Source organism: Zootoca vivipara, chromosome 1 (genome assembly GCF_965207765.1).
Source record: "Zootoca vivipara chromosome 1, rZooViv2.hap1.1, whole genome shotgun sequence".
Taxonomy (NCBI): Eukaryota; Metazoa; Chordata; class Lepidosauria; order Squamata; family Lacertidae; genus Zootoca; species Zootoca vivipara.
The window spans coordinates 128,224,223-128,243,121 of NC_142582.1; the positions used below are offsets into that span (position 1 = coordinate 128,224,223).

At 43.2% G+C, this 18,899-nt stretch overlaps 1 protein-coding gene across 5 annotated transcripts in view; it reads right to left on the reverse strand.

The window, feature by feature from the left end:
- Positions 1-18,899, reverse strand: part of KIAA0586 (KIAA0586 ortholog) — a 71,833-nt gene that overhangs the window by 17,335 nt on the left and 35,599 nt on the right. For all 5 annotated transcript variants that reach the window (XM_088674218.1, XM_088674203.1, XM_088674221.1 and 2 more), the window contains exons 24-32: positions 18,564-18,754; positions 17,331-17,487; positions 16,289-16,517; positions 14,969-15,210; positions 12,807-12,883; positions 10,733-10,867; positions 10,373-10,544; positions 7,063-7,187; positions 4,989-5,076 (exon numbers count right to left, since the gene is read on the reverse strand). In XM_088674218.1, coding sequence (XP_088530344.1) covers positions 4,989-5,076; positions 7,063-7,187; positions 10,373-10,544; positions 10,733-10,867; positions 12,807-12,883; positions 14,969-15,210; positions 16,289-16,517; positions 17,331-17,487; positions 18,564-18,754 — 1,416 coding nt within the window. The remainder of the gene's footprint in view (positions 1-4,988; positions 5,077-7,062; positions 7,188-10,372; positions 10,545-10,732; positions 10,868-12,806; positions 12,884-14,968; positions 15,211-16,288; positions 16,518-17,330; positions 17,488-18,563; positions 18,755-18,899) is intronic.

The window sequence follows — 18,899 nt, forward strand, 5'->3', positions numbered from 1 at the left end:
GCTTGAGGCCGCTCTCCGGAGGCGCGCGGGCCTGGGTCCGCCACGCGCAGGGGCGTCGCCCAGGGCTGGCCCTACAGCCAGGCTGGGTTGTGCAGGGCTCCGGCCCTCCAGGCGGCAGCCGCTCTGCACCCGCCCGCCCCACTGGGAAACGGGGCGGGGGCGGCGGAGGGATCCGTCGCACCATGGCGCCAGGTATGCTTAAGACGGCCCTGCTCAGTGACTGAGATGGGATCAGAGTTTAACTAACAAACCCCTGTGTTGAAAAATATGACTCGGCAAAATCAAAAGCAACACGATGGCTAGAAACAATTACAGTATAGAAAATTTTATGGAATAATGCAAAACATTCAAAACTACCAAACTGAAGTCTCTGAAAGTCCTTGAATAAGTCACGGTCCCAGACTTTACCCGGCAGAGATCAAGCTTGTAAAGCTTTGTATAATCGGCAAATGTCCAATTCTGATATCCAACTCTGAACTCTGCTGAACAGTGTTTCCGGATAGGAACTACTGTTTCATTCAGTTCATCAGCCAATTAGTTCAACAAACACTCGTAAGTAGAAATATCTGTAATTTCTTCATTAACCAATCTTTTTTCGAATTGATATAATATACATGAGAATGAAAAATACCCTGGAACAGTGCTCATGCGATTATGTAGTCACTGTACAGTGACTACAGTATTTTTCATTCTCATGTATGGACACTGTTCAGCATAGTTCAGAGTTGGACATCAGAATTGGACATTTGCCGTCGGGTAAAAGTCTGGCACCGTGACTTATTCAAGGACTTTCAGAGACTTCAGTTTGATAGTTCTGATGTTTTGCATTATTCCATAGTTTTCTATACTGTAACTGTTTCTGGCAATTGTGTTGCTTTCAGTTTTGCTGTGGGATCAGAGTTCAGCCAGTCCCCAAGGTATTGCTGGACCTACATTGTTCAGGGCTTTGTAAATTGGCAAGGACCTTCATCCTGGTTGGCAGTAAATGGGCAGCCCGTGCAGATGTTCTAAGAAGGGTGTCATATATTGTTGGCCATGTGTCACCATCAGCAGTCTGACTGCTGCATTCTGCTCCAGCTGAAGCTTCCAAGCCAGGCCCAAGGGCATCCCCACATAGGGTGCATTACAGTAATCCAGACTCAAGGTTACAGAAGCATTTCTGGCCTTTACAGAAGAGATAGAGATACAAAATTCTGCAGTTAAGACCTACTGTCATAATTGTTTCAGCCCAATGCTTTGCCTCGAATTCCTAAAGGTTTTTACTCAAGCAAGCAACAAACCAGAACTGGAAGACCAGGCATTATAAGCTTACCAAATCTTATAAGATAAGATATCTTTATTGTCATTGTCCCCTTGCGGGAACAACGAAATTACTCGGTTGCTACATCCACTCAGATAAAGCATTCCGCATAATCCAAAATTACAAAACCTAATTAAAAACAGTAAATATAATACAAATAACAAGTAAAATAAGATGACTTCAAAGTCCAGGCTTTCCATTTAAGGCCAAAATCGCTCTAGAGAAGAAACTGTTCCTGAGACGGCTCGTTCTTGCCTGCATAGTTCTATATCTCCGTCCCGATGGCAGGAGCTGAAACAAATGGTGACCAGGGTGCGTTGGATATCTTGATATGTCTAGTGCTACCCAGGTAGCAAAATGTGCTTTGTTAGCTAATCATTTTTTCTGAACTACGGACCAGCAACTTAGTACTGTAACCAACTCTACTCTGTTGCGACCTGGCCCTAAAACCTCATTAGTGTCAACTTTCTAGGCTCAGAAGGTCTTATGGCTCTGAAATCTACTAGAAGTACAGTGGTACCTCGGTTTACAAACCCAATTGGTTCCGGAAGTCTGTACTTAACCTGAAGCATACTTAACCTGAAGCAAACTTTCCCATTGAAACTAATGGAAAGTGGATTAATCCGTTCCAGACAGTCTGCGGAGTACTTAAACTGAAAGTACTCAAACCGAAGCGTACTTAAACCGAGGTATGACTGTAGTCTGGTGTGAACCCCTCCAGTGATATCTCAAAGGGGGAGGAGTAATTACTAAACTATGAACCCAGGATTGTTCAGACCTTTCAGATGGAAGTCTGTCCCTGAAAGCTGTCCCAGGTTCTGATTCTGGCCAGCTCTACAATGCCACTTCCTAAAGCCACCTCTGGAACACCAGCAAAAAGACTCCAAAAACCAAGGCAAACCAAACAATCCCACACCCTTATCATCTTCTTGTCCTGATTTGAGCTCCACAGTTGGCTCCAACATCATCCCTTCCAGCTGTCGCATCTGGTAGGGATTTGCTATACCACAGTAAGTACTGTAATTCATTAGAATAATTTCTGGCTAATGAAGAGACGACAGCAAACTATCTTGCAAAGCCAAGTAATGAATCTATTAACCGAGGAAATGAATTCTGTGACACATAATAGCTTCCAAATCTAAGGAAGGAAGATGTTTTGAGCACAGAACACGAACCCCCCTGGAGGCTTTCACAATTGCTCTCCAGACCACCCATTTCCCCATGGAAGCTGCAGCACTTGCTAGATTGGTTGCGTAAGGGTCGATAAGCATTTTGGTTTCTCTTGCGTATTGCGTGCACACACAAAAGATCCAGATTACTTGTTTTCAATGCCATGTATTCACTACAGTAGTATGCATTTCTTGCTTGATAGGAACTGTACTGGTTCCAATACTTAATTGGCTCCATGACCACAACGTCTTCAGTGTGTGAGATTGCTGCACGACCCGATAGACAGACAGACAGACAGACAGATAGATGTGATGGGGAAGCGTTTATAAGTCGAATCCCCTTTTGTGACCCAGAAGAGGGCACATCCCACTGCATAATGAACACAAATCCTGAGCATTGCGTGGAAAAGACAATGATCACCCAAACTCAGCCTCTGGTCTATGGGTCAGAAAATACTGGTATTTGAGTCTAGTCCTTTCCCTCCAGTTTCGGGGACTACCAACACTTAGGATTGGCGTCACAGGTGATTGCATAGTAAGTCATATTAAGCAGCTGACTGTTCAGCTAGTTGGAAAGAGGAAGACCAGTATCATATATATTAACTGGATTAGGCTCTATTAGATCTTATCTTTAAGCAACAAGAACAAACGTTGCCCTGTACTTCTAAAAATGGGGCTTTCCTCCTCCCTAAAAAAAGCTCAACAATGACATGAACCCCCCCAAAATGGGGGCTTTTCTTCCTAAAATGGGGGTAGATCGCTGCCAGTTTTTAATTCTGTAAGTAGATTGCAGTCACTTGGGAGTTGGCCACCCCTGTTTCTATGTGAAACCCACCCTGGCATTCTTCCTTAAAAAAAGAACAGAAGCTGCCACCTTGTGGTCAAGGGCTCATATTTAACAGATTGACTCATTCATACATGATGCAGCAGTAATGCCGACTTAACATGACCGGGAGCCACAGCTAATTTCAGCCCGCTGGCAAGCAAAGTTCTGTAATGCACATGAGATACATGTTAGCCACATTCACAATATATGTAGGTACACACTTCTAAAAAATATCGTATATTTACAGACGCATAGATTTTTTGACATTAGGATGGCTTGCTCACTTTACTCTTTTCGGCTCATGCTGAAAACATTTTTGTTTACATACATACATAATATTTATATGCTGCCTTTCCAAACCATGCTCAAGGTTACTTAAAAAAAAAGGGGGGGGACACACAACTTCAACATAACAAAAGTAGTCATAATCAATAAATGAAATATTTAAAAATACACAACTAAAGCGAACCATTTCCACAGAAATCACAAGATCTAAAATAAAACTAATATCAAGAACAGCAACAATGCCCCCCAAACAAGACCCCAGCCCAAGAACTGATAAACCTATCCAGACTTACAGATCGTTGACATATGTTTTAAGCTGGTCTTTAGCATATTGTTGATTTTTTTTCTTTAGGTTTTAGACCAGGCATCCCCAAACTGCGGCCCTCCAGATGTTTTGGCCTACAACTCCCATGATTCCTAGCTAAGAGGACAAGTGGTCAGGGATGATGGGAATTATAGCCCAAAACATCTGGAGGGCCGAAGTTTGGGGATGCCTGTTTTAGACCATTATTTTAAATTGATAACACTGCTTAAAAAAAAACACAATCAAGCAGTATATAAATTTTATGAAATAAAACACAATAGATTTAAACTTGTTTTTTTTTTAAAAAAAACAAATAAAAGGATTTCATAGAATCATAGTATTTACCGGTATGTCCTTTTTCTTTATTTCGAATACCACTACACGAGGCTGCTTCTCACATCTATGCTAAGATTTCCCAAGGAAGTACCTATATACTGTAAAGGTTTACCTTGAAACCTGCAATATGCTTTTAGCAAAGCACATTTCTGCAATTCAGCCTCAATCTATCGTTTCTCTCAGCTTCTATAACATTCTATTCCAATAAGCTGGCAAGCTCAACTAAATTTCAACGTACAAATGGATATGAAAGACAGTACAGTATTATTATAAGATAGATTTATAGCTTATTAATTCCAGATCCGAACAAATTGCTATTATTTCACTTCACTGAAGGTTCTCTTGGCCCTGTTGCTTGGACAGCCTGACCGCACTGCTCAGAGAGAGCGAACCGGGCACTCGCTGCTCTCTCTCCCCAAATTACCTTCATCCTTTTGCCCAGTTGCTACTTTGAGCACCTGCACTTTGCCATATGTGCCACGTGCTGCTCACTGGCATTGCAGAGCAAGGGGGGGGGAATGAACAGAAGGATACCGTGCCAGTTGGTTTAAAGCAGGCACCCCCAAACTCTGCCCTCCAGATGTTTTGGGACTACAACTCCCATCATCCCTAGCTAACAGGACCAGTGGTCAGGGATGATGGGAATTGTAGTCCCAAAACATCTGGAGGGCAGAGTTTGGGGGTGCCTGGTTTAAAGTGACTATCTGCTACCATAAAAAATGTGGACCAGAATATCAGGTCTAAGAGAACATAAAAGAAATAATTTACCTGGCTCTTCTGGGACTTGGGATTTCGGTTTCACACAGATGATTCTGGATTTGACGGGTGCTGCCTGCTGTGCCTCCTGGCGATCTTTCTGTATGTCAGTTATTAAATGTCATGTTAGACCATCAACGAGATGTTGGAATGTTAAGAACAAACAAAAAACGGCTTAATAGGAACATAAGAAGCTGCCTTATACCGAGTCAGGCCATTGTTCCCCCTAGCTCAGTATTGTCTACACTGACTGGCAGCGACCCTCCAGGATTTCAGCAAGGGAATCTTTCTCAGCCCTTCCTGTAGATGCCACTGGAGATTGAACCAGGGACCTTCTGATTGCAGATGCTCTACCACTGAGCTACAGCTGTCCCCCCGTTTTTTAAAAAAAGCTCATTTAAGAAAAAAAGGTTATCTTTTCTTAGAAAAGTGTGGATCGTAATGCATGTCCATCTTTTCAGATAAGACTACAACCAAGAAGTAAAACTGAGCTGATTAAATGTGATTGTCCGTGGTTGTCAAATGCGCTAGCTGGGACAGAGGAAGGCACCGACGCTGTGAACTTAATTCAACAAGAAGGCAGGCACAGTTCCATACCCTCCAACATTTCTCTGATGAAAATAGGGACGTCCCATTCCATAATGATAATTTTACTACTTTTATAACCCCAAACGTCTTACTGGGTTGCCCCAGCCACTCTGGGCAGCTTCCAACATATATAAAAACATAATTATGCATTAAACATGTTTTTTTAAAAAACACTTCCCTATACAGGATTGCCTTCAGATGGCTTAGGATAACGGCATATCCTCCATCATTTCTCCAAAGAAAATAGGGACAGCCTAAGGAAAAGTGGGACATTCCGGGATCAATTCAGAAACCTAAATCAGGGACGTCCCTGGAAAATAGGGACACTTGGAGTGTGTCCTCTTACTTTTTAAATTGCTTTTTATTAAAGATTTTTTGGGGTTACAAAAGTACATACATCATCTCTATTTTCAGATCGCAGTCTTTTCTACAGATCAGTTATATTCAATGTGAGACTTTGAAGTTGTACACAGCATAAGGCTGGGGAAGAAGAGAGTTGGGAGGGAGAGTAGGGGGGTTGTAAACTTTGGTTGTTTCACATGGCACATGTGTGAGGTTTTTGTGTCAGCATCACGTGGGGAGGTTCTCTTTCTATTTATTTATTAGGTATCATTGGGAGCCCTCCTCTTAATTTTGAGATGCACGGGACACAACCTGCTCAAGATACAAAATTAAGGCTACAACATTAGCATTCGCTAGCGGGACCTTCTTCTCCAAGGAGCTCAAAGTGGGAGGTGTGGTTGTCCTCATTTAATCTCAACTACTACCCTGTGAAGTAGGCCAGGCTGAGAGGCTGTGGCTGGTCACACCAAGGTCATGCTTCATGCCTGAGTGGGGATTTGAACCCTGGTCTCCCAGGTGACAGCCCAGCACTCTAGCCACTGTACCACACTGGGTTGGCATTCTGGTCTAAAACGCAGCAGATAGATTACTGGCTGGGTTTCTACTCATATAACTCTCTGATAGCCCCAAAATTGTGAACTCCCTCTCTACCCTTGTCTTTGACACCTGAGCTATATATTTTAGGACCCACCGTATTCTCTTGTTCGCAATCTGTTTTAACTGTTTTTCACGTTGCTTTTTTAAATGGCTGTAACCCCCCCTGGGATGTCACGGTGAAGGAAAACTAATAAGGAAAACTAATAACTAATAAATAGGAAAACTAATAAAGAACAACTAAAGGCAGTCCCACCTTACGTTGGGTGACGTTAACACAATCCAAACAGTCTAGGTGTTTTGTTTGCAAAAATGCACACACAAACACACAACATATTTAGGTACAGTAAGCCTGCAACTTACATGGGGGTTATGTTCCGGGGGTTGCGCATAAAGACAAAGTAATGTATAGTCAAAGCTATACAAGGTTCAAGGGTGGGTGGGATTGCCTCAATTTCCCCCTCAAACTCCACAACCTGCCCCCTTTAACTTTTTTTGTCCATGTGTGTTAGATGCGTGCAAGCTGCAGGTTTACTGTCCTGGCCTACAAAAGGTGCATTACCTGGGATGTGCCATCCGAGCGCAGTGCCAAATTGCTATCTCCCTGCGCTGTTGGAGAAACTGGTCGATCCAGCTCAGCCATGGTCATTGGCCCACAAGTAGCAGCAGCACCTCCAATGCCTTCTCCTAAGAGGTTTAAACCAGATTTAAAGCACATAGCAAAGCTAAAATTAAAAACAAAATAATACACAGTATACTTACTCCAAAAACAACCCTAATGAATCAAAGCGAAAGGAACCAACATCCTCCCATGCGGCTGGGATTCTCTTGGCTGCGAAGATGCTATTTAGACTCATTTGCAGGCTACCCTCAAAAGAAAAGAAAAAAAGCAATTCTCTTGCCTACTCATCATACTCTGAGCACAACTCCCATGCCAAAAAAAAGGGGGCTCTTTGTACTTCTCTGCGTGCGTACTGGTGATTTTTCTGGAGCAACTGCAGCGTGGAGTTTGCCAAGAGCCTGAGAAAGCTTTGAAACTGAGAAATCCTAAGCTTGTTCTCATTGGCATCACAAAAAGGTTTTAGCCATAAATCTCTTAATATCACCCTTTTGAAATTTTTAAAAGAAAACCACAGTGAATGTTTCTGAAGAGGGTTGGCACAGACAAATGAGGCCAATCTTTTAACTGGAGATGGGAGTGTTACGTTTGCTATAACAGTGGTTAACGCTGGTATCAACCAAGTCCCCTGCTTGACCAAAGATTCTGAACTAGTGGCTTTAATCCAGTTAGTTTAAGAGTCCTGGTTAAGTAAGGAATCCATCTAGCTCAAAACTTTGGTTGATGCTGGTGCTGATATACTGCTTAATCACAGCTTAGGGGGAATTTGTGTCGGAGACAAGGGAATGCAGCATTCAATCACATGGTTAAGAGACTAGCCCTGTTGCATCAGCACTGGCCTGGACTGACTTTGTGGAATAATTTATTTTTAAGCAGAGCAGACATTATGCACAACCTCAGAGCTCCTAAGAATCCAAGCACATGCATTTATGAGCTTTCCAAGCAGATAGGTACATTATAAAGGTTTCCAACACAGAGAGAAAGTCATTTTATTATGTGAACGAGCAAAATAACCCAGCACACTCTAATTAAAAACAGGGTAATTTGCTACAAGATCCACAACACATTTGCAGACTCTCTGAAAGGAACAGTATAACTTGTTGCAACATCAACAGCACTGAGCCGACTGCACTTCAACTCAGAGCTGAATTTTTTACCCTGTTTCTCATATTTTAAGACATACCCATAAAATAAGCCATAGCAGGATTTTTAAGCATTCAAGGAATATAAGCCATACCCCGAAAATAAGACATAGTGATAGGCGCAGCAGCAATGCTGGCCGCAGCAGCAGGAGGAGGAAAAAAATAAGACATCCCTTGAAAATAAGCCATAGTGTGTTTTTTTGAGGAAAAAATAAATATAAGACATGTCTTATAATATGAGAAACACGGTATAGCTAAGCCATTAGCTACAGAAAACACTGATTTATACTGGAAATGTTGATAGCGCCACAATAATCACTTTGGCAGCTCAAGCAGACATGACCAGCTCATAAACTCTTGGAAGCACTCGCTGAATTTATGACATACAATGCGAAGGCAGCTCAAAAGACTGAAGACATGCTATAGGCCATGATCCCTGGAATTGCTGTACTGTATCAGTTGTCACGTGATTATTATTTTTTTCCAAATATCCAAACCGAACCCCCACTTTTAAGCAGAAAGATTAGCATAATATGTATTTATTCAATACATACACAAGGTCAGACTCTGGAAATATGTAATATTTTATAACAAGGTGATGTAATGGGCTATTTGATTGTTAAACTTCTAAATTATAACGCAGGAGCAAGACTGAAATAAAAAACAGCACTTAACCATAACTGTTGATGGATTGATGCATAGTCTCATGCTGCACCTTATACATATAATTTTTTTAAAGGAATTAGCCTCAAAAGTGGCAGCCATTCAAAAAATACAGTAATTACCAAGAGTTTTAGTTTTTCCTGGAAAAGACTCTTCTGTGTTGAATGAGCTATTCTAATAGAGCTGTGTCTCCCCCGCTTTTGCAAAATAAAAACGCTACTCATGAAGAAGTTAGAGGTTTTCCTACCAGGTTGTTTTCTGGAAGTGGTTAACAAAGAGATCAACATAGGAAGGTGCTTTTTATATAGCCAGACTATCAGCTATCCTGGGAAAAAGTGAAAAGTGGGGTGCCACAGGGTTCTGCCCTGGGCCCGTCATTGTTCAACAACGTCTTTATCAATGATATGGACTAAGGAATTGAGGGAGTGCTCATCAAATTTGCAGATGACACTAAACTCGGAGGGGTAGCTAATGCCACAGAAGAAAGAATCGGGATTCAAAACAACAGATTGAAGAACTGGGCACAAACTAATAAAATACATTTCAATAGGGACAAATGTCAGGTTCTGCACTTAGTCAGGAAGAATCAAATGCATAAATATAAGATGAGGGACATCTGGCTTACTAGCAGTACATGCGAAAAGGATCTACGGGTCTTAGTGGACCACAAGCTTAACATGAGTCAACCATGTGATGACTTTGCAGCAGCAAAAAAAGCTAACCCTATTCTAGGCTGCATCAACAGAAGTATAGTGTCCAGATCAAGGGAAGTAATAGATAAAGGTAAAGGGACCCCTGACCGTTAGGTCCAGTCGTGACTGACTCTGGGATTGCGGCGCTCATCTTGCTTTATTAGCTGAGGGAGCCAGCATACAGCTTCCAGGTCATGTGGCCAGCATGACTAAGCCGTTTCTGGCGAACCAGAGCAGCGCACGGAAACGCCGTTTACCTTCCCGCCGGAGCGGTCCCTATTTATCTACTTGCACTTTGACGTGCTTTCAAACTGCTAGGTTGGCAGGAGCTGGGACCGAACAACGGGAGCTCACCCCGTCGCGGGGATTCGAACCGCCGGCCTTCTGATCGGCAAGCCCTAGGCTCTGTGGTTTAACCCACAGCGCCACCCGCGTCTCCAAGGGAAGTAATAGTACCACTCTATTCTGCCTTAGTCAGACCACACTTGGAATACTGTGTCCAGTTTAGGGCACCACAATTTAAGAAGGATGTTGACAAGCTGGAACATGTGCTGAGGAGGGAAACCAAGATGATCAAGGGTCTGGAAACCAAGCCTGATGAGGAGTGGTTGAAGGAGTTGGGCATGTTTAGCATTGCAAAGAGGAGACTGAAAAGAGATATTCATTACACTGCAAACCAGTAGCAGGGGACATTTTCAAGCAAATTCTGTGGGGTTTTCTGGGGAAACCCTCAGGAAAAAAAAATTAAACTTGCACCTGCAACCCTGTAATATTGTCCTGGAGATGTTGCATGCTGAGGTGACTTTTTAGAAACCCGGGTACTAGGCTGGTTCGTGTAAGAGCAACGTCCCATCAGGATGCTTTCTGCAGCTTCTGTCAGCTTTGGCCGCTGCCCCTCGCTCAGTTCCCCAGCACTGTCACTTGTGTTCTGGAGTAAAAGGGAGAGAAACAGGGGTGAGAGAAGGGAGGTGGCAATATTTCGTCCTCCTGGCAATCATCCAGACTACTATGAGGCAGATTTCCTATCCACACCCCGCCCACTCTAACAAACACCCCACACAGAGTGGAGCATGGGACCACAGGTGTGATCTGTTCTATTTTGAGAAATGAACATACCTCACTCCGACAGATCTCTTCCTGGGAAGCAAGTGGTGCTTGGTTTACTCTTGAGAAAAGGGAGAGAACTGGGTCCTTGTGGTATCCTCTGCGAGGTCTCTGTAACACTTGCCCTTCGCTTGGAGGATCAAAATCCTGAAAGATGAACAATGGCATACTTTTAAAAAATAAATGCATAAAACACAGCCAAACCTCAGCTCCCAAACACCGAAAACCCATAAGTAAATGCTGTGGTTTTTGAATGTTTTTCCGAACATCTGACGTGACTTCTGCTTGAGTGCAGGAAGTTCTTGCAACCAATTGGAAGCTGCACCTTGGTTGTCAAATGGTTTGGAAGCCGAATGGGCTTCCGGAACGGATTACACACGACAACCAAGTTTTGACTGTAAAAGCATTCATTACTGAGGTCAATCACTCTTCTAAAGCCTTGGGAGACTCTTTCAGTGACACAACAGTTTTGTCCATAGGGGCAGCAACACACTCTGTGCTGCTGCAATCATCATCATCACTTCATCATCTTCTTCTTCATCATCATCATTAGTGTTCCACATATGGTCCAAGGTGATGTACAAAAATCCTGAAGGAGCGTTTCCACCCCCATCGTTCAGCCCGGACACTGAGATCCAGCCATAGCTGCCAAGTTATCCCTTTTTAAAAGGGATTTTCCCTTATGCTGAATAGGCTTCCTCGCAAGAAAAGGGAAAACTTGGCAGCTATGGGTCCAGCACCGAGGGCCTTCTGGCAGTTCCCTCATTGTGAGAAGCCAAGTTGCAGGGAACCAGGAAGAGGGCCTTCCCGGTGGTGGTGCCACCCTGTGAAACACCCTCCCATCAGATGTTAAGGAGATGAGTAATTATATAACATTTAGGAAACACCTGAGCCCTGTATAGGGAAGCTTTTTAAGGATTAAGGTTTTACTATGTTTTTATATATTATATGCTGGAAGCTGCCCAGATAAGATGGGCGGGGTACAACAAACTATTATTTTTAAACTGTTCTATAATAGCTTTATTATTATTATTAGTAGTAGTAGTAGTAGTAATAAAAGCTATTACAGAACAGTTTAAAAAATAACAGAAGGTGAGTTATTTATAAAATAGTTACTAGCTGCTAGCCAGGATCGCTATGTTCTACCTCCACAGATGAAGGCAGTATTCCTCTGAACACCATAGAATCATAGAATCATAGAGTTGGAAGAGACCACCAGTTTTGACAGAGCAGAAACAGGGAGAGTCATGTTGCAACTCATGCATTGTTTGTGGGCTTCCCATAAGCATCTGGTTGGCCAGTGTAAACAGGAATAATAATAATAATAATAATAATAATAATAATAATAATAATAATAATAATAACAGTACCACCCCACCCATCTGGCCTTGGCCTGATCCAGCAGCCAGGCTCTTCTTATGTCCTTATATGATATGGGTACTAAAGCAACGACCACAAAAAGAGAAGTTCTTTCGTGGTGCCCCCTTGTCTGCAAAACTCCCTGTTCCAAGATGTTGAATCGCCCTTATCTTTGTTTCGTGTTTCACCAGCAATTCACCTTTCTAAGAAAGTTTTTGACCCTGTTGATTGATTGTGTTGCTCTTTGTGCCATTGTTTTTAATCGTGGCAGTTTGTGTTTCAATGACCACTGTTTGCTCCTTTATTTCTAATCTACTTTGAGTGGCGGCTGTGTGAATGCAGCGACTGTGCTCCTCTGCCTCCCTGGTCCCCCGTCTTGCTGCCACTGCAATACTTAGAAAAGAGAATTATGTTTGAACCTGAGTTCATGGTTGGTCTCCCATCAACCCATAAGCAGCAAGCCAGAACATGACACTGGGAGGAGCAGAGTGGCTGCGTTTTTTGATGGGAGTACCAACGAACTCACTCATTCATTCACTCACTCACTCTTAGCTTTGGTTTGGCTTAGTGATATGTGCAAAACTCAGCCACTGCCTCTTGACCAAACCGGCCCATTGTCTATCTGGACCAGTTAGAGGTGGCTACCTGGGGGGCACCCAGTTTTCTGCCGCTGCCACCCTGAAGACCCCATCAATTTTGGCAGTGTCTAGTTAAATGATTTCATTACCATCTCATGGGCATCATGAAGAGTGCTAGTCATGCTGTCACTTAGGTTTGGAAGAGACAGTCCTCCTTCTGCAAAAGCTGGAAGGAAAAACATAACAAACATGCACTTGTGCACAGTAGGCGAACGCACAAATCCATTCCACTTGCAAAATAACAAAATAGGTGGTTAAGAACAAGGACTGAAACAAGTTTTGGCACAGAGGGTTCCAAGCTTTTGGGTGGTAGTGGGGGAGGTTCTCCCTACCTTTCCCCCTCCTGCATTTATTTTCAGACCACTGTGGAGTTCTTCCACCCCACAACTTCTCTTCTTTCCTTCAGGTGAGGTCACCTCGTAAATGCAATGACACCACAGCATTACACAGCCAATCAGTTCTGGTGGCATGTAGAGCTGGGTGACATCAGCTTTTCAACATTGTGGTGTATCGCCGGCCAAACATCGCAGTTTGGCGATATACTGCGATTTTGGGGAAAAACAAGATGTATTGGTCTCTGCCTGCAAGACACCGGGTGAAACTGCCCCAGCATTCACCTCGAGAGGTGAGGCCGATTCACCCAGTCTTGCAGGCTGGGACAATGCACCTTGTTTGTGCCGCTCAGCTGGGGGGAGGGAATAAAAGCTTATACCAAGAACAAACTGAGTTGGTCTCTAAAGTGCTTGTTGTTTAGTCGTTTAGTCGTGTCTTCGTGACCCCATGGACCATAGCACGCCAGGCACTCCTGTCTTGCACTGCCTCCCGCAGTTTGGTCAAACTCATGTTCGTAGCTTCGAGAACACTGTCCAACCATCTCGTCCTCTGTCATCCCCTTCTCCTTGTTGTGCCCTCCATCTTTCCCAACATCAGGGTCTTTTCCAGGGAGTCTCCTCTTCTCATGAGGTGGCCAAAGTATTGGAGCCTCAGCTTCAGGATCTGTCCTTCCAGGGAGCACTCAGGGCTGATTTCCTTAAGAATGGATAGGTTTGATCTTCTTGCAGTCCATGGGACTCTCAAGAGTCTCCTCCAGCACCATAATTCAAAAGCATCAATTCTTCGGCCATCAGCCTTCTTTATGGTCCAGCTCTCTCTTCCATACATCACTATCTAAAGTGCTACTGGACATTTATATATATATATATATATATATATATATATATATATATATATATATATATATATTCCTCCCAGCTGAGACAGCCCCAGTGCTCTTGCTGCTTGCGTACAAGCGGGCAGAGCATCAGGGTTCCTTTAACTGCTCGCTGCAGGGAACGGCAATCATGCTCCCCTCACCTGGACAGTTTCACAGAACCCCCAAACTTCCGCCGGCTCACAGGAGCCAGCGCTGGGCTGAGGGCTCCTTTAACTGCTCAATTGAGGCAAGAGCAGCTGCACACTCCTCAGTCGAGCAGGTTAAAGATGCAGCGGGAGGAACAAGCTGTTATCGGCTTTCTCTCTCTGCGTCGTATGAGGACAGAGTGGGATGGCGGTTCCACACTAGCAATATATCGCTGAGTGGAACCACCACTGTTCGACTCCCTCCAGCAGACACTGCTAGGAGAGGGACTCAGGAGCACCGACGGTTTCACCAGCGATATACCACTGAGTGAAGCCGACATTGCGGTCAGCTCCTCATAAATTGATATATTGCCCAGGCCTAGCGGCATGACAGTGTCACTGAAGGCAAACAAGGCAAACTGTTTTGCTCCAGCTCTGAAATAGTCAGCGGAGTGGTGTAAGAGCAGAAATAACATATCCCCATTGTAAAAAGATAATGCTTTGTTTTGCCAAGCTGAAGGAGTTTAATTAATTTAAAGCAGGGGAACGTTTAAAAAAGATAGGCTTCCTCTCCCTTGTAGAATTATACTACCTCCGCTTGATGTGACCTCCAGGAAAAAACGAGTTGCTGATTATAGGAACAAAGGAAACTGCTAGATCCCAAATCAGACCAAGGATGCACCTAACTCAGTATTATTCGAACTCACTGGCAGATGATTGAACTTGGGACGTTTCTGCATGCAAATCTGATTCCCTACCACTGAGGTCTGGGCCCTTCCGCATGTTCCATAAATCTTGCAAGGTCACCCTCGGAGCTCTTACACTATTAAGAGGGGATGTGTTTGGTCTTGAAACAATGAGAAAATTAAAGGCAAAATGCTAAAGAAAGACAAAGAGCTGGACATAGACTCACCTTTTGCTGCCAGCATCTGTCCGTAACTGTACAGAATTTCTCCTTCTGAGATCGGCCTTCCCGCAGTCTCAGTTTCCGTGGCGGTCAGACTGCTCTCCTCTGTGGAAAGGCCAGAACTGGGGGTGTGCACAGAAGGGGATGGAGCCCTGGGCTCCTGCAGGGGCGGTTCGTGGGGCTCAGTTGGCTCAGGAGCTGGCAAGACCAAAGTGTCCGGCTCTTCGTGTTTGGCTACAGACATTATGCTAAAAATGACAAATAATAATAATAATAATAATAATAATAATAATAATAATAATAATAAAGGGCATTGTCAAAAACTGATGTCACACATTACTAACATTGCTTAAACCTTCGCCAGTTTGTCAAACACGTCTTTTCTGTTTTTAATTTTACTTCTCCATGAAATGGTAGTTTTTTAATGATCACACTTGTTTGGGTGACTTTAGAGGGTAATCAACAAAAATGAAAAATGGTTTGCTATAAAATAATGCACTCCCCACAGACACTCTGGCTGGATCGGGGCAATTCAGCTCAGCTCTCTCCCTTCTGTTTCCATGCTTCCATGCCCACTGTACCTGTTCCCTCTAAACAACAACTACTCATCACACCCACTTCAGGTAATAGTGCCAAGAGGACAACTCCTTCCTTGGGGGAAAAAAACCCTAGCTAGCTAGCTAGCCTCATAATGCACTGCTTTATGGGTAAATCACTATTTAATTATGTACCAATATTTCACTGAATGTTCCTTGATAGCCTCTCTTTTTTACTGATATGTTTCATTTTTATATAAGAGTTTAATATTAATAATAGTAACATTTGTTCATCAACTTTCCACAAAAGGCGACTCATTATAGAACCATAAAACACACAAAGCTGACAAACATTTATAAGCAAATACAAAGGTAAAAAGGATGGAACCTAAACTGCCCAGGTGGGCACCACAAAAAGGCCTCTGGATGCCAGTTGCTGGGTATCACTAGAAGATCAGGTCCTGCTTGTGAGTTCCCAACTGGGATCTGGCTGGCCATTGTGAGAACAGGATGCTGGATGAGACGGGCCAGTGGTCTGATCTGGTAAGTTCTGCTTATGTTATTAATTAACCCAAAGCCCAGGTAAACAAGAGTGTCTTTGTCTGTCATCTGAAAGTTGACAGTAATGGCTCCAGGGGTGTTAAAATATCATAGTTAGTTTTTCTTTTTTTGCATCTTAAGTGATATATAAATATTAGTAATTAATTGGTACTTCTCCTTTATCGTTGCAGCTAAGAAAATTGCAAGAGGAAGATTAGAAGATGATTTTGTGCCAAGTGTTACAACTCACATGGCTGCGGGGCGATAGCTCCCTTCTTCACTCTGCAGACTGGGCTTCTCTTCTTCCAGAGGAAGCTCTGCATCTCCCCAGGGGTTCGGAGGCGTCTGCCTTTCCACCACTCCTCCGCCTGGGACATGCTCGGATACAGGAGGGCTCGGTGTGGCTACTCTGGGCGGTGAAGCCACAGGGGTGACCACAGGGGTAGCCACTGGGCTGATGGCGGCTCCAGCCTTGAATCCTACAAAAAGAAGGGATAAAGAAATGCCAAGACAAGCTATGTTGCTGCAGCAAAGGCATGCATGACTCTTCCAGACTTTTAGAGGACATCTGAAGGCAGCCCTGTTTAGGGAAGCTTTTAATCTTTAAGAAATTAGTGTATTTTAATATTTCTGTTAGAAGCCGCCCAGAGTGGCTGGGGAAACCCAGGCGGATGGGTGGGGTATAAATAAATAATAATAATAATAATTATTATTATTATTATTCCCTGCAAACATTTCGCTTGCTGCATGGAGCAAATATACACTCGACAGTCCAGACTGGTCAAGAACAAACTAATTACTTTCTGTTTCTATTCCCGTTTGCTTTGAAGTTCTGAAAGTTTCCAAAGTATGCCAAATTATTTGATGTCTGTTTTTGATGGAATTACAAACTTGGTGGACCAGGGAAATGCTGCGGACATGATGTATCTTGATTTCAGTAAGGCTTTTTGACAAGGTCCCCTATGATATTCTCGAGAGCAAGCTGGTAAACTGTGGGTTGAACATTTTTCAACTCTAAGATTCAATGATTCTACAATTCTATGATTGATCCCTTCCCCAAATCTAGACACACAGAAGAATTACTAGAATAATTTTGATAGTTTCTAGCAGAAGAGGCTTGTGTTGTTGTTGTTGTTGTTTTGGAGGGTGGAGGTGATGGAAACACAACTCCCAATATGTCAATTCATCAAGAAAGCTTTTTCTGGAAAATTAAAATACACCATGCTTGAAAACAAAGCTGATGAGTGTAATTAATTTAGCAACTTTTCTACTCTGATAACCTGTTTTGATACCTGCTGCTGCTGGCTGCCTCAGATCAGTATCTCCATCAATTTCAGGCACAGACAGAGAGGACTCTGGGGTTTTTACTGGAGATGGTTCTTTTGGAGGAGGAGGGGATGGAGGAGGTGTGGCTTCAGGTGTGGCTAGTGGAGTAGACAGTATTGTTTCCTGGAAAAAACACACACGAAGGCAATTGAAAGAAAGTAGTAAAGCTGTTAGAAAAAATCCCCTCCACCTTATTTTAAATAATCAAATCTGACTGGGAAAGAAAGAGCCAGGAATTTAAAGCTTACAGGATGTAGGATTTCTGCAACAGTGAGAGCACAGTTCAAGGGGAAGTGAGATGGGATATTGACTGGACTTAGTCTAGCTTACAAATGTTTCTGAATCTCAAGAAAACCCACAAGCAATAAATAAATGACATGCACTTATTCTTATGGCTAATAAAAGCTTACCCTTTAGAATCAAAACATAAATGGAGCATAAATGGTATTGGGATAGATTTACAATTTGCAGCAGCTACATACAGAATGTGAATGGGTTAGCCGCAAGCAATGCCCAGTATTTTCAGTCTGGGCTGATTTTGGGTGAATGGGATTAATTTTTTTCAGGAGAAGGAGCAGTTTCAGGAGAAACTGCAAGAAGTCTGAAATTCTGGGTTTTCAAACAACAGTGGACTGAGGGCCCTATATTTAGCAATTTAGCTTATCAACCAGTTGCCTATAGACCCACCTTGCAGCAAACCCACTTGCCCAGACGACAATTTCTTCTGGACAAACAAATGGCCAAACATGTGCCATGGAGCACAAACCAGTAATGAAAAGAGTGACTCTGGGAATGTGCAGAGTATATTTCTGCCTCGCTTAGTTCCCAGCCAAAAGAGAATTGCAGTGTCCAGGTCAGGAGATGTAGCTTCTAGGCTCGTTTCAGTGCTGGCAACAGATTCAGAAGTTGCACACCTTCTTTGCCAAAAAGGGGCAGGAAGACCAGAAAGCCTCTTATTTCAAACTTTTTGTCATAGTTGCTTATATGCTGCAAGAAGCAAAACGCCAAGGGTGGTATTCAGCTAAGTTTTACTCAAGAGTAGACCCACTGAAATGAATAAACTTGACTTAGGTCCATTAACTTCAATCGGTCCACTCTGAATAAAACTTAGTTGAATACCACCCAATTACTACAAAATAAATAAATAAATAAATTCCCAATTCTTATTCACAAATCCCAAACAAAAAGAAACAAGTCACCTTTTCTGGCAAGGGTGTTGTGGTTTGAGGAACAACAACAGCAGAGGCTGCCTGTTGGCTTTCGCTGTCACCCAGCATGACGGCAACTGTCTCAGCAAGCGCTTCATTCACAAAATGTCTAATAATGTCCGAATCCACTGGGAGACCGGCATCGACAAACAGCTGAAACCCCCCGGTACCTGCTGCTACAACTAAAGATAAACCAGAACACAGGCAAGAACCAAATATTAAGGCTTGTATACTATTCTTTTTGACAAAGTAATAATCACAAATTAGTAAGAATAAAAATAGGCACCCTGCCACCAAGACCATACATCACTACTGGGAAAACAATAG